The 15104-nt window shown below is 37.1% G+C and overlaps 1 protein-coding gene across 2 annotated transcripts in view; it reads right to left on the bottom strand.

Annotated features, from left to right (window-relative positions):
• Window positions 1-3270: 3270 nt before the first annotated feature.
• TDP1 (tyrosyl-DNA phosphodiesterase 1) overlaps window positions 3271-15104 on the bottom strand; it is a 42212-nt gene continuing 30378 nt past the window's right edge. For both annotated transcript variants that reach the window (XM_077783988.2, XM_085580645.1), the window contains exons 15-16: window positions 11079-11193; window positions 3271-3748 (exon numbers count right to left, since the gene is read on the bottom strand). In XM_077783988.2, coding sequence (XP_077640114.1) covers window positions 3675-3748; window positions 11079-11193 — 189 coding nt within the window. In that variant the 3' untranslated portion in view covers window positions 3271-3674. The remainder of the gene's footprint in view (window positions 3749-11078; window positions 11194-15104) is intronic.

Below are 15104 nucleotides of genomic sequence, written 5' to 3'. Positions count from 1 at the left end.
ACAATCTTAGAAATCGCCCTTAATGTCAGATAATTGTATAATCTGTGTAAGAGCCATTGATTGTCTCATGGCCTGAGGTATATTTAAGCATTGGTCTGAGCCCTAAGGGTGCACTGTGGGCAGTTCCTATGCCAGTGTTTGAGAAAGGATCCACCTGTGTGAAACTGATAGAGCAGGAGGCACAGGGAAAAATGAGTCCTTTTCTTATGTTGCACAGTAAGCCAGCAGATAGGGATAAATGGGAGTTGTGTTTTATTTTTTCCTATTTGTCATTTTTCATAGGTGATATATCATGCTGCAGGTTTTTATTCCCTCATAATTAGTCTTTAGCATAGACTTTAGCATGGAAATTAAAATTAGCAGCAATGCTGAAAGACATTCAATAGCCAAAAATAGGAAGATGAGATGCCAGCCAAACTAACCAGACAGTGCTAAGTGCTAAAGGTGCCACATGCTTCCGTAAAAAAAATGCTGGTGTATCTTTAAAATTTTTGGCAGTTTTAAATCATTAAAAATATTTGCAGCTCCTATTAGAAGAAAAAAACAAAACCCAACCTATACTTCCCTGCTTTGCCAGTCAGAAGGAAGACAGAACTCAGTCAGTGCACACTCAACCAGCAAAGGCAGCAGAACTGATTGAGCACCCTCTGTCCATACCAATGGCTCCATCCATCAAATCTGTTCAAGGATGGCTTGGATTAGCACAGTGGGAAAAAGAGCCTTTAGCTGCTTGCTAACATGACATCAGTGTGACTGCCCAAAGGAATATGAACAACAATAACACTATTCAAAGACATATCCAAGGCAAATTATTCAAGGTTATTGAGTTCTTCCTTATTTACATATAATTTTCTTAGTGTGGAATAGTCATTTTTGTATTTGTCTTGGGCATAGAGATAGTTATTGCATTAAAGCAGGTAAGATCATCTGGCACAGTTTTAAAAGACATGTGTACTAATGTCATTGATCATCAAAAATTGCAAATTCCCTTAATTTGTCAACTTTGATCTCGGCAGTGATTTACTCATCTCTTGAGAAGGTGGCTTTTTAAGGATACGCTCCCTATTAAAGGATAGAACAAGAGAAAGCTGATACTGACTGGAATTTTGAAAAAGAAAATAAGAATATGGCTTATTCTAAAGGATATTTTAGAATAACGTCACCATTCCCACTGCTCTTGGGTAAACAGCTGGAAAACTGGAGTGTGTGGAGAGCACTAAGAGTGCAATAAGTCATCCATCCATAACATTTAAGCAAGGTGGAAAAAAACAAAACCTCTTAGTTTCAGGTAAAAATAAAAAAAATTATTAAACATATTCTGACATTTAAATTAACCCCAAATCAAAGTGAACATCTTGTAAGCCTGAGCCCTGAATGCAATGCCATTACCCTCAGTACAGCCACTTGCCATCACTATCAGGAAACATGCTGTTTTCCCTACTTCTCAGCACCACAAGCACACACTCCCTAGTGTCTGTGTGTGTAGGCATTTGGTGACAACAGATTGGTGGTGGTAAGGCTTAGCACAATTGTAAAATAATAGGAAAAAAAATCAATATATTTACCAATTCTGTTGATAATATTGACTGGCACCCCTGTAATTAAGAAAGCTAACAGTCACTGAGCACCCCAATAATGATTACTACTAAGTGTTTGGTCAGAGTAGAATTATTATTAATGCATCATGAAATTATTTGGAAGACTCATGCAGAGATTTATTTACTCTCACTGACAGTGTCAGTACTTTTTAATTAGAGGTCTCCTTTAGAAGTGATTAGCTGTTACACTTAACTAAAACTCACTGCTTTTCTTTAGTGAAGCTATGGAATGGCTGCCATGTACTCCTAAGCCAACTTTAATGCCTAATGAAATATACTGACAGAGAAGCAAATAAAGCAGCCCTTCATTACTTTTGATACTGAACAAATATTCTTCAGGAACATAATAACCTTGACACTAACAAACTAATTTGAACAACAAAAAAAATTACAAAACTTCATGAACATGTGAAACTGGGCATCTAGAGTAGGCTAAATTTTTCAACATCCATATTGCTTTGCTAGGAGTTTCAAAGATACTCCATCTTTGGGATACTCCTTTTCAATGTGAAATAGTAAATACTTCTGTGATTCCTTGTGTCCGGTTCTGGGCCCCTCTGTTTAGGAAGGACATTGAGATGCTTGAGCATGCCCAGAGGAAGCAACGAGGCTGGTGAGGGGCTTGGAACACAAGCCCTGTCAGGAACAGGTGAGTGAGCTGGGCGAGTTTAGCCTGGAGAAAACAAGACTCAGAGGTGACCTTATCACTCTCTAAACGTTCTTGAAAGGTGGCTGTAGTCAGGTGGGGGTTGGTCTTTTTCTCCAGGCAGCAACTGACAGAACCAGAGGACACTATCTTAAGCTGTGCCAAGGGAAATACAGGTTGGATATTAGAAAAAAAGTTTTTTATGGAAAGAGTGATAAAGTTCTAGAATGATCTTCCCAGGGAAGTGGCGGAGTCACCAGACCTGGATGTATTTAGAAAAAGACTGGATGTGGTGCTCAGTGCCATGGCTTAGTTGAGGTGTTAAGGCATGATCTTGATGGTCTCTTCCAACCTAGTGATTCTGTGATTTAAGATCATTTAGTCCAAACATTAGCAAAATACTACCAAGTCTACCACTAACCCATATCACTGAATGTTACATCCACACATCTTTTAGTAACTCCAGGGATAGCGACTCCACCACTTCACTGGGCAGTCTGTTCCAATGCCTGACAACCCTCAGTGAAGGTTTTTTCCCAAATACCCAATTTAAACCATCTCTGGTGCAACTTAAGGCTCCTCTTGTCCCCTCACTTGTTACCTGGGAAAAGAAGCTGATTCCCACCTGGTTAGAATCTCCTTGCAGACAACTAGAGAGCAGTAAGATCTCTACTGAGACTCCTTTTCTCCATGCTAAACATTCCTAGCTCCTCCAGTTACTCCTTGGAAAACTTGTGCCCCAGACCTTCCAGCCAGCTCCATTGCCCTTCTCTGGACATGTTCCAGCCCCTCAATGTCTTTCTTGTCATGAGGGGCCCAAAACTGGACACAGCACTCAAGGTGTGGCCTCACAAGTGCTGAGTGTGGGGAGACAATCACTGCCCTGGTCCTGCTGGCCACACTATTTTTGATACAAGCAATGTGTTCTATAAATGGGATGCTGTTGATTTTATAAAATACCTGGGAGTACAGCTGCAAGTTCCAACACAATCTGAAATGTACACATTTAGAAGATAAAGCAAAAGGTATATCAACAAGATTGCCTTTATTTTAATTTGAATTTTGCATATAATAAATGTTATTCCAGCTACTGGGGTCAACTGACAGACTCACAGAACAGTTATTTTAAAATTAATTACAGCTATAAATGCAGAGAGACTCTCCGAGAACAGTTCTTATCTTGAAAACCATATTAGGAACCACAGGAAAGAAAAAACATATAAAAAGGTATTAAAAAAAGCAGGTTCACTTGTAATAATATGGTTGCAGAGTCTCCAATAATCTCTCCCTTATTAACATTTTAATGTTTCAACTACAAATTACCCATTATAGCAGACATTATAGCTTATAGAACAGAAACAAGCAGTTTTTGCAAGTAGCATGGCAGGCTCAGTGTCAGCAAGGAGAACATCACCGAGTACTGGAAACACTTATGATGGAACCCACATATTTCCATGTGTATCAGGGGCATCAGTGTAAGGAATATTCCAAATCCACGGTTGATCTGTAAACCAAAACAGAAACATACTCATGACAAATTAATTTATCAAATGCAAAATTTGATTCTCTTCCTCTTCTCCCTTTAGGGGAAGAGGAAGGTCAAAATTCTCACTGATTTTCAATTAACATCATGTGCAATTTCAGTAGTGGACATTTTTGTTTTCTTTTTTTAAACTGTAAGATAAAGAGTTTTCAAAAAGCTTTGCTTTCCCTCCAGATATTATTTTAAATATAGTTATAACCCAACATGCTCACCAGCTGTATAAGGATTGTTTTTCAGACAATATACAAGTACAGTAATGCAGCCAAATTTGGTATGGCCTGGTGCCAGCAAGTTTTGTACTGCATCTCTCTTAATCTAATGTAATTATAAATAAGCACTGTTAACATATTAATATTTTCAACAGGGAAGGTAAGAATTCAGTACCTAAGAATGACACTGCCTGATCTCTGAAAAGTTCACATTTACCCCTCACTTCTTCACACATAACACCTTCAGATGAGCAACAGGTTTGCACCACACAGTTCCCTCCCTCCCACTTCTCTGAATACAGAAGCTCTTTCCACTCTTGGGAAGAGAAAAGGCAACACACCAGGAGTTAGCTACTAGCTCTGCAACCTGCTCTGTGCTCTTCCTCCTACCATACATGTGGCAGAAATGCAGCTGTTCTGTGAATCCAAGGTATTATTCTACTTCTTGTAGGCTACTCCCACTGAAATAGAGAAAAATCTTTTATTTCAGGGTGAGTTTTCTCAATTAAGAAATTTATATACATCTAGCCTGCTTCTTCTTTCCATGTACAAAATGAGCCCTGAAGGAATACGATTACATTAATCTGTAATATGCATAGATTAAACTGAATTGTACCAAGGATGACAGGAATAGCTATTGATTGAGATTACTTTTATAGAATTTTAAATTTACAGGACCCAATGACAACTCTGACAATACAGGAAGTGAGAATTACTGTAGCAAGGAAAGGAGAGTAAGAAAGTGACAAAATCAGTAATGAAGGGTTATATAAATTACACAACAGCATACTGTGACAAGTACCATGGCAATTAAACATGGGGCAGAGGGATCACTGCTACTAAGTACTCATTATTACTCACTACTAGAGTGTCCTTAATTCTCGTACTCTAGTTTTGTATGTCGCAGTAAAACATATCCCAGCTACACAAATGTTTTAAAATGTGTCTATTCATAGCAGGAAGAGAGCAGTAGGTAGTTAGTTGTTTTTTTGTTACAGTGGACAAGTGATTTCATAACATATAAAAAATAAAAGGCATCAGAAACCAGAAGAAATTATACCACTTAACTCAGTGCACTGCCAAGAAAGCTCTCTAGGTTTCTGGCTCAACTGCAGGATATCTAGACTTTGAGTAATCTCTTAAAAAGAAAAAAAGTAGCACCATTATTTCCATAAGCTTATTTTGTCAGTCTCCTGCTGGAGAGCCATGTGTACTTTTTGTATTTCAGGTGAATGAATACCTTACCAGACAGTAAACATTATCAGTTAAAAAAAATGGGTACAGAATAAAGCAAATGTTGGCAAAAGCATTGAGGATTTCAAACATACATTCAGACTTGAACACTCTATCTATGACATCAGAATAAATCCAGTCCCACTCAAGTACTGGAATCTGTCACTCAAGAGTACATTATGCAGCTTAGACGTATCCATCTTCCCTACTTTCCTACCATCTGGCAGTTAACTCTGCTTAATTCAGCAAAACAGGCAGGCAGAGGAAAACTTAAGACGTACAGAAATAACTCCAGTCACCTCCTTAAAGCATGCTGAGAGGTCTCAATACCTAATTTAGTTCTTTCTAATTGTAGCGATCTAAATAAAATTTGCTCAAGGTAGCAATTATTATACTTGGAACTTTGTTCTGTTAATGGGATGCTGCTGATTTTATAAAACAGCTGACAGTATTTTAGTAAGTCATGTGTAGAACCATTGATGATACAAATTATAATTCAGTTATTTATAAAATGTCAGGTTCAATTTTAAATTATTCATCACTTTTAATAGGATCTCTAACAGCAAGAGAAAGACAATGACTGTGTAAAAATACTGTATTATGGCAGCTGCTTACTGTTGCACACAAAAATGACAGCCAAGCTTCTCAAAGTTAATTCCTTTATCTTCTTGGGGGGCAGAAACAAAAGCCCCATTAAATAATTTTTAAAGTGTCCTTACATAACTACCTTCCACACATTTCAAGATCAGCACTTCATTTCCAATACCCCAACTTCGTCTCAACTGCACCTCACTGGAGTTAGTGTTATCTACTAGGCTGGTACCACAGCTTTGCTCTTTCCTCATTTACAAGCAGCTGAACTCCAGCAGTAGAGTCAGCACTCAGTAAAATAAATGGGGCCATTCCAGCCCCACTGCTACTTAAACATTCTCTGAAAGCTCAAGTGGAGCACTATTTCAGTTATACTTGGACTTTTGAACATCCCCTCACAACTGAATAGACTATCACATTTTACTTAAAGGTAGAGAGGCTCTGCAGAACAAGACAAGTTCTTTTTGAGTAACACCTGAGTACCACTCAAAGAATCCATGCTGGCAGGCCACATCATGCCTCCATGTTCTCACAAATATGACAGATGGCAGTACAGTCAAAACTAGGAACACAGTTAAATAGCAAAGTATAAGACACAATGAAAGCACCTTTGTGATCCTCTTCCTATGGGTGTCTCTTGCATTGTGTGTGGAGATCTGGATGAGAGAATTCTTGGTTGATTTCTAAACACAGAGACTGGATTCTTACCTCCACTTACTTTAAAAGATAGCTTCAAAGCAACAAGTATTCACATATACAGAAAGGTCACAAATAACCAGACATCTTCAAGTCATTTTACATGGCAAACTCACTCCCTGCTGCATGAATCTGGAAAAGTTCTTCCTTAAGCATTTGCAAAAGGTGCACACTACACTTAAGTGTCTCTTGTCCCTTCCCTCTGAATGAGCATGGCATTTGAAAAACAACTAATCTTGCTCCTCTCAATGCAAAAATCATACTTAAAAATCTCAAGGAGGAGAAAAGGCAGATGGGGAAGAGATGTGGGATCCATATGAATATTCACAAAGTGATGATTTCTGAATGCCAGGACAATGACCACTTGTTTGGGGAAAAAATAAAAAGAGAAAAAAAATCACAACCCAGTACTGCATTTTAAACAAAGGATTTACTTTGTTTCTCAAAGTGCTGATGTGATGAGAAAAAAAATTTTTGTACTTTTCTGATATCTCCCCCAAATTGTTATTAAAAAACCTTGATATACTTATGAATTAGAAGTTTCAAGTTCCCTCCACACAACATATGATTTCCTCAGTCAGTGTAATATCTAAATCACGAATGAAGTGAAATTCCTTGACTACAGAAAGCAACTTGTATTGGCAAGAGCGATAATAGCAATACTGCAACAGAAATATGATGATGGGAGCTCAATGAGAATATAATGTTACACAATAAAAATGTTATACAACAAAATTGCAGTACTCATTTAAAAGATTCTACAAAAAATAAAATCTGAGCACTGTTAAAGATACAAAGAAGTTTTATTTATAATGATATCTTGCTAAGTAAGACAGGCTGTTGTGTACATGATTCCCAAATACCAGACTGGATAATTTTCAGCTTGCCTTCCAAGGAACTCTCAAATCATAATGTTGGTCTATAGTTTTAATTTATCTTAGTGTCATCGATACATTGAGCTTTGCAATAGTCTTTTTTATTATGACAGCCTGAATCTGTTGGTTAACTACAGAGGCCTTCAGGAGACTGATGTATCTAGATATTGAGTCAGCTACCAGATTTTTTCTTTTAAATCTTTAAATGTTTTTCCCTAAAGATACATCTGCTGACCACAAATGGCCTTCTGCTGTTCAGCTGACTATTGGAGGTGATCAACTGCAATTGCTCAAAACAGCAATATGAAAAGAGTTAATAATGTACATGTTGCACACAACAAATGTTACCTGCTAAAGATTAACGGGGTCCTTTGTCATGTCAAAATAGGAATGATCTTATTCTTTATTTTAAAAATGCCAGATGTAAAATATGCATGTTATTTCCTGCAACAAGGAATCATGCCAGCTATGTATATCATGCACAATCATATATCTCGTATCTTTTGTGCTGGCAATTTAAAGCATTTGTGAAGAAACAGTCTACAGGAAAAATACCTAGGTAAAAGTTCCCTGTGCAACCTTAACTCTGATCTGTCAGGATGTCATACTGTTGATTTCCTCAGACTTCAACTACAAATGTTGCACTCTTCACAAGGTGTCTCAAATCACATGTAAGTTCCAAAACTAGACTGGGCATCATACATTTACCCTGAAGAAGAATACTCAAACCAAACTGCATTTTAAAATTCTTGAATTGACCAACTGTTGAAGAAAAATACTGACGATCTGGTGAATTTGCCATCTCATGACAGTGCTCTTGCCTAATAATCTGCAGCACATCTCCTTTAGCCAAGCATAAGCTTTGAACTCAAAGAAGTTTAAAGACTGGCAACATGTGGCAAATCAGATAGTCAAGTGGCTCCTTCCAGTCTGCAAGTATGCAACCTGATCACAGCATTACACAGAAGTGGCCAAACTACATACTGACTCTCTAACTTAAGTTTCTTCTCATGCAAAGTGTTAATTTCTTTACAGTCATAAATAGGTGGGAGAACAAGTGTACTCAAATGTTACACTTGGGCTCTAGGAAGTCTTCTGAGACAGTGTCTGATGTCAAGCTGCATTATGAGAGCTTCAATCTCAAACTGCAGGTTTATCAGTCAATAATAACGCTTGTGGTTCTGCTGAGGAAGCAAACTGCAACCACGAATAAGATTGGTTCCAACCCTGGGTTTCCTCACCCTGAGCTATGATTTACAATGACAATATACAGTTGTTGCTTGAAAAATTGAAAACTAAACTTCTAAACATACTTTAATTCATATTTACCATTGTTCTGAATGTTAAATAAGTGAAATATTTTCTGTTCAATTTATTAGAATCACTAGAAACTGGACTAGCTTCTAGTTGTCATCTACTAAAAAGAAAGGATATTCTCTTAGATTTTGTACCATATTAGGCAAACTGCAAGTACTTGAAGTTCTCTAAAATTTTATACAGGATGTTGCTAATCTAGCTCTTGCAAACCCCAGAAAGTATATAAGTTTCAAGCAGCTATGCAACATTAATTAGGGAAAAAAAAGTAGTTATTGAAAATTAGATACTTTCCCAGAAGTCTTCTATCTTAATTTCTTGAAAAATATTTTAACTACTTAACTACTTTTAGAACTTTGAAGAAGAAGCAAAGGTGAGAGAAAGGTGGAGACCACATACACTGACATTTTCCCAGAACTTATATGACCTCCTGAGAATACAAGTTTTCCCAAAACTTACAGGACCTCATGTGAGGGAGCTCAGAGTAACAAAGAATTCCTAAAGCTTTGCTGGACACAACACCAATCTCTTCTTTTAAGCACTGTGCCACTAGCACAAGGCAGGGTAAATGAAAATTCTTTCAACTCTTTGAGTAACAGGTTAAACACAAATACGTAAGCCTACCAGAACTGGAGGCAAATATGTCATGAACTCTTTCTTCCTTTTATCCAGCACATGTTATATGTAATAAATGAGATGCAGTGTTACTATAGTTTCCTGAAATCACTATAAGTATTTACAAATGTAATTTTACCATACTACCAATTCCCACTCATTGAATATCAGACAAAATATTAATCACTGAATATCTGAAGTTACAAGAAATGGTAATTTGCTTTTCATGTAACTGTGGCAGTGGAACACTGAACAGGGCCCTTCACAAGGGAGAGTGCTGGTCTTGTGACATAGATTAAAGATCCTTTTTTGCATCTTTAACAAAATCACAGCTGTCAGTGGCTGAAAACTTCAGCTAGAGAACTAATGAATTAAGTGGACTGTCAATTTCTGAACAATGCCTGAACTTGTATTAAAGCTAATTTTCATGTAATTTCCCTAATATTTTTTCAGCCTCATCACCGTTTTTCCAGCATGAGATTGGACAGCTTTAGCCCCCATTTACCAAGGATAAAATAGATTTTCCCATAGGACCATAATGAAATACATATTAATACATTTTTATAAGTTGTAAGTATTGTTCAGGAAAGAAATCTTCAATAAAGGGCAAAACAACGAAGGTAATTAATGTAATTGGCATGTAGAGAGACTAATATGTAGCTTCACTCTAGATTAATCTCAGCTGAGTTGGAACCTGTCTTATATTCTTGCATACACATTTATCTCCTATATACTATTAATCAGCTAATAGTTTCTCTCTTTGATCTCAATATATACACTTAAGAAAAAATTAAATGAGAAACAATTTGTTTATTAGAATGCATTTACCCCCTATTTTATAGGGTTCTCTTCCAGAAAGTTAAAGAAGTTTCAGAGCATTTTGAACTAAGAGTTCATTCATTAGTTCAAAAATTTACTGAAACATTTGTGTTTTAATAAACTATGTGTTTTACTCCTATTTCAAGCTCTGTCTTAGATGCTGTATTTCTTAGATCAAGGCTTCTTAAAAAGAAAGTTAGTTACAATATTTTCACATTTCTTTTAAGGAAAAAAACCCAAAAACTTACTCTTCCCAAGTATTGCAGATTGCACCTTAACATTATCCTCAATATATTTTTATATTTTTCAGCCATTTTTCAGCCAAGAGCTGCACTCTTATCACTTTCCTGATTTGCATGTTCTAGAGATGATCTCAGAAACTGATACAGTTGAGAATTTGTACACTTAAAATATTATGAAATATAACCTATGAAATATAGAACGAAGCAAAAGCAACTCTCTTCTCTTCTGATTTACAGCAATACTTTCACATTTGCACTGCTGTATTTCTTTCACATTCCATTTCCAGATGACTGTTTTTAGCTCATGCCTGCACTCTTCCAAACGTTCCCTTTTCAACACTTTCCCCTATTAGTTCTGCAAAGAAAATTTTGTTTTATAAAGAATATCTATTTTCTTAATGCATATAAGAATCACAAAAGAGGAATAAAAACTAGCATAGAAGTTATTGATCCAAAAACAATAAAGTTATTGATCCTAAAACAATAAAGAAAAATATTAGAAGAAAGAGCCTTATTAGTTGCTTTCTTTGAAGTCACAAGCAGAACATGGAACTGATACCAAATGGCATACAATCACACCACAGAAAAATTAAAATAAATCTTTGGAACACAGCAGTATTCATCTGACTCAGAGTTACTCAATTAGCTTGCTTCATGTAGAATACAAGCCTACTTTTCTTCTGAAGTCACATCTTACCTTTGCTTCCATACTGTTCTGGTGGGAGGTCATAAGGTACAGGAAAATATGTTGCTGAATCTTTCCTGTCTGGAAGCTTTCCCCTTCCTACATGAAAGTAACCTTTGTCCAATCCCTATGAAAGAAGGGAAACATACAGAAGAAAAGATTCATTAGTTTCTGGGGAAAAAGACTAACAATCTATAATAGATGCTTTCTCAGTGAGCTACTTTAATGAACAAAATTTTCTGCCTCCTTTACTGAGATTACATACTTCATGAAGCACCTTCATGTCTTAAAAACGCAGCTTTTTTTACTTCTACTATTTCTGCTCTTCTCTTTTTATTACATCCATTGGCTTGGCCATGTGGGTCCATATTGGATATATTCTACCTTCTCAGGCAGAATATACATGTACACCAATTTATTTCCATGTTCACTAGGTGAACTCCTTCAGTGTTTAATATTTAACTAAAGTGAAAAGCTTCTAAAAATTTCTCTTTGCTGCTTAGTTTCATTCTGACCACATTAATTGGATGCTCAGTATGTTTCATGGATTAAACTAGAAATCACTTGGTGTTATAGAAGCAAGTCTTCAAATCTGTGCTTTTCAGACATGCTGGGTAACATCATCCACAGACACAAAAAAATTTAATGAAGATTTGAAACTGCTTGCACAAAAGCTTCAAAGACTACACTTACATTATAATGACAGCATTACTGTCAAACAAGGTTAAGGACTACAAAAAGAAAAAATGCAGTACAGTACAAAGGTAGACAGATTTAAAGTGATGCAAGTAACTTGGGCAGGTGGTATTGCTTAACTACTTCTCCACAGAAATTGGATCCCAACTGTAGCAAGTTACACAAAAGCAAAATCTCTTAGTTCTGAAATTTGAAGTAGCTTACTGTCAATCAAGTACAGTTTGATTAGAACAGACTAGAAATTTAAGGGCTATCAAGTTTATTTATTTATAAGATATTACCAACCACTACTTTTCTTTCTAAAATCATGGAATAGTTTGGGTTGGAAGAGATCTTCAAGTGTCATCTAGTTCAATCCCTGTACACTGGGCAGGGACACTAGTAGCAGGTTGCTCAGAGCCCCGTCCGACCTGATCCTGAATGTTCCCAGAGATGGGGTATCTACCACCTCTCAAGGCAACCTGTGCCAATGTTCCACTACCCTTACAGTGAAGAATTTCTTCCTTAGATCTAGTCTAAATATACCCTCTTCTAGTTCAGAATCACTTCCCCCTGCCCTGTCTCTGAAGTTCCTATTAAAAAGTCTGTCCCCACCTCTCTAATAAGCCCCTTTTAGGTACTAAAAGGCTGTAATAAAGTTTTCTTGGAGCTTTCTCTTCTCCAGGCTGAAGAACCCCAAGCTCTGTCTTTCCCCATAGGAGAGGTGCTCCAGCTCTGACCATTTCTGTTCTGCTCTCTGGACTCAGTCCAACAGGTCCTTGCTGTGCTGGGACCCCAGAAGTGTGTGCAGCACTGCTGGTGGGGGTCTCATCAGAACAGAGAGGCAGAATCCCCTCCCTCCCTCCCCTGCTGCCCGCTGCTTTGGATGCAGCCCAGGACACAAGCGGCTCTCTGGGCTGTGAGTGTGCACATGACCAGCTCATGTCCAGTTACTGACTTACACTTAATTCAAACTCTGTGGTCCACCAGTCTGAGTTTCACAGCATTACTGTTTTGTGATAGCAAGCATCCTAATTACCAAAACATCCCGTGGTATTCAAACACACACTGTCTCTGAATGGAGAGTCCCATCTATACACAATACTGCAAGTCTTTCTTCACTGGAGTTTCACACCATCAAATGCTATCATTTTAAGTTGGAGACAGCAACATCCACATGACCAAAGTATGGGAAACAATGTAGCCTTGTGCCTTTTTCTTTAATATTCAAGAAGAATAGTAACCTACAAAAAGGAGAGCTGCCAAAGACAATGTCAGACAGCAGTTCGAGCAAGCCAGTTCAAGAATCTCCTTTAGAATATAGATGCATCTTTTGGCTCATGACCCAAAGTAAGAGCAAACTGTAGGTTATGATGTAAGAAACGTTATATATTATTTCAAAGACTAGGCAAAAGCCACTGCCCTTTAAATGAAAGAACAGAGGAAACAAACAAACAAGGTCCATGCTAAAGGACTGTGTGAAAGAAAATCCAGTTTAAACTTCCCTTTCTTATACCATTTCAGTCAGATATTTTGATAAATCTGCATTAAAACCAGGCTACAGCATTTTATGGAGCTTAGGCTTGAGGTAACAAGAATATGTTCAAAACTGATCAAGGTAAATATGCAAGATTATTTTTAAAAGCTCATAAACATCTAAGGGTTTGAAAATGACTGGAAAAAATTCATAATTACTTACACAAAATGCAACCATCAAGTTGCATAGCCTTACTTCCAATCAATTTGAATTACTCAGGGATTGGTAGAAATGTCATGTAAAAATGCAAAACCCATACTTCTGTTTGTAGTGGAAAGAACATGAAATATGCCAGGGATTCTACAGCTCACAAACAACAGGAACTGTGTTAGTGATGGTGGTGCCAAGAGATTTTCTTCATAACTCACAGCACTCAGGTTGCGCTTGGTTGAGGGTCTGGGTGGTGTATATTCCTAGATATTACTCACAAGATGGCATTTAAATTGTCAGCATGTATGTGACATGTGTGACATTTGATTGCCCAGACATCCTGTGAGATGGTTTATATGCTACAACAAACTTCAAACGCCTGATGGACAGCACCAAAATTAAAAAGCTGCTGCCTGGCACTATCTGACATTTGTGAAACCCTTACTATCACAAAGCACAGTGTAAAACACAACCTACTTCAGCCTCTACCTACAAAGTAAGGACATTTTTCATCTGTTTTTTTCCTCCATTATCCATTGTTTTCTTCAACCTAGCAATATTTTTGTTTCTACTTAATTTCTTCTACACTCCATGCCCTGTTAATTTCTTCAGCATTTTTCTTTTCAGGCATTTTGCTTCCTTCTCTTGTTCTACAACTTCGGTTTTCTCTGTCTTCTTATTCCTCAGTACTCAGCAATTATATTTCTCTTTCTTCTGAAAGACTCTGATGCTGTCCCCCAGTGCTGCTTGACTCTACCAGTTCATCCCAAAACTGTTTTCTTTGTCCATCAGAATTTAACCTCTAGAGAGCCTCCATTCAGGAAACACTCGCCTAAGAAAAAGACATTTGCTTTTCCTCAAAGCACCCTGGAGTAAGTGTCTAGTTTGTGGAATACATTCTTTAACAAGGCTCTCTGAGGAGATTTACATGCTTTTAAAAATAATTCATGTGTCTATCTTCACACAGAAATTGAAGTAAGTCACACACTTCGTCTGTTTTGAACATTTCCTGAATGTTAACAGCTCTCATTGCTGTTTCCAAAAAAACAAGCCAGCAGGATCTTGCATAAAATAATTCTGTCTGACTTGTAAATACTCCTCAGCCATATTCTAGTCTTTCAGAATTGTTCCCTCAGCAGCTTTAATTTGCTCTTTGACTGCCGTTTCCAGCAATACATTTTGAAATGTTCATAAATACATATCTCAATAGGGAAAGAATATTTTTTGTACTTATAAAACTTTAGGTGCTGACATGGCTTCTACTTGTTAGCATAATATATTGAAAAAGCAGTCATTGGGAAGAATGAGAAAAGGAAGTTTAACAGCTTTTAAAATACTCCCAGTTTTTTGAGTGTTTTTTGCCCCAAACACAAAGCAGACTGCAGGCTATTAAAAAAAAAAAATCACAGAAGATAAAGATAAGAATTGCTAGCCCTATTGAAGTGGGAATTCAGACTGATACCATTACATCATTTTGATCCTACCAAAGTAACTTTTAACAGGAGACAACCGATTATCCCACTGGATGATTATGGAATTAATGTTTCCAATGCCAGTAAACAGAAAAATAGTCCTCTTTGGCAAAACTATTTAAAAACTTGCTAGTTTTGGCAGCAAAGAATAAAGGATGCACACAAACTCTATGCTGGCCACACTCATCTGGCCAGCAGAACACA

Source organism: Lonchura striata, chromosome 5 (assembly GCF_050655825.1).
Source record: "Lonchura striata isolate lonStrDom1 chromosome 5, ASM5065582v1, whole genome shotgun sequence".
Lineage (NCBI taxonomy): Eukaryota > Metazoa > Chordata > Aves > Passeriformes > Estrildidae > Lonchura > Lonchura striata.
Note: the sequence above shows the minus strand (reverse complement) of the source record. Positions and strands in the feature narration are given on the sequence as shown.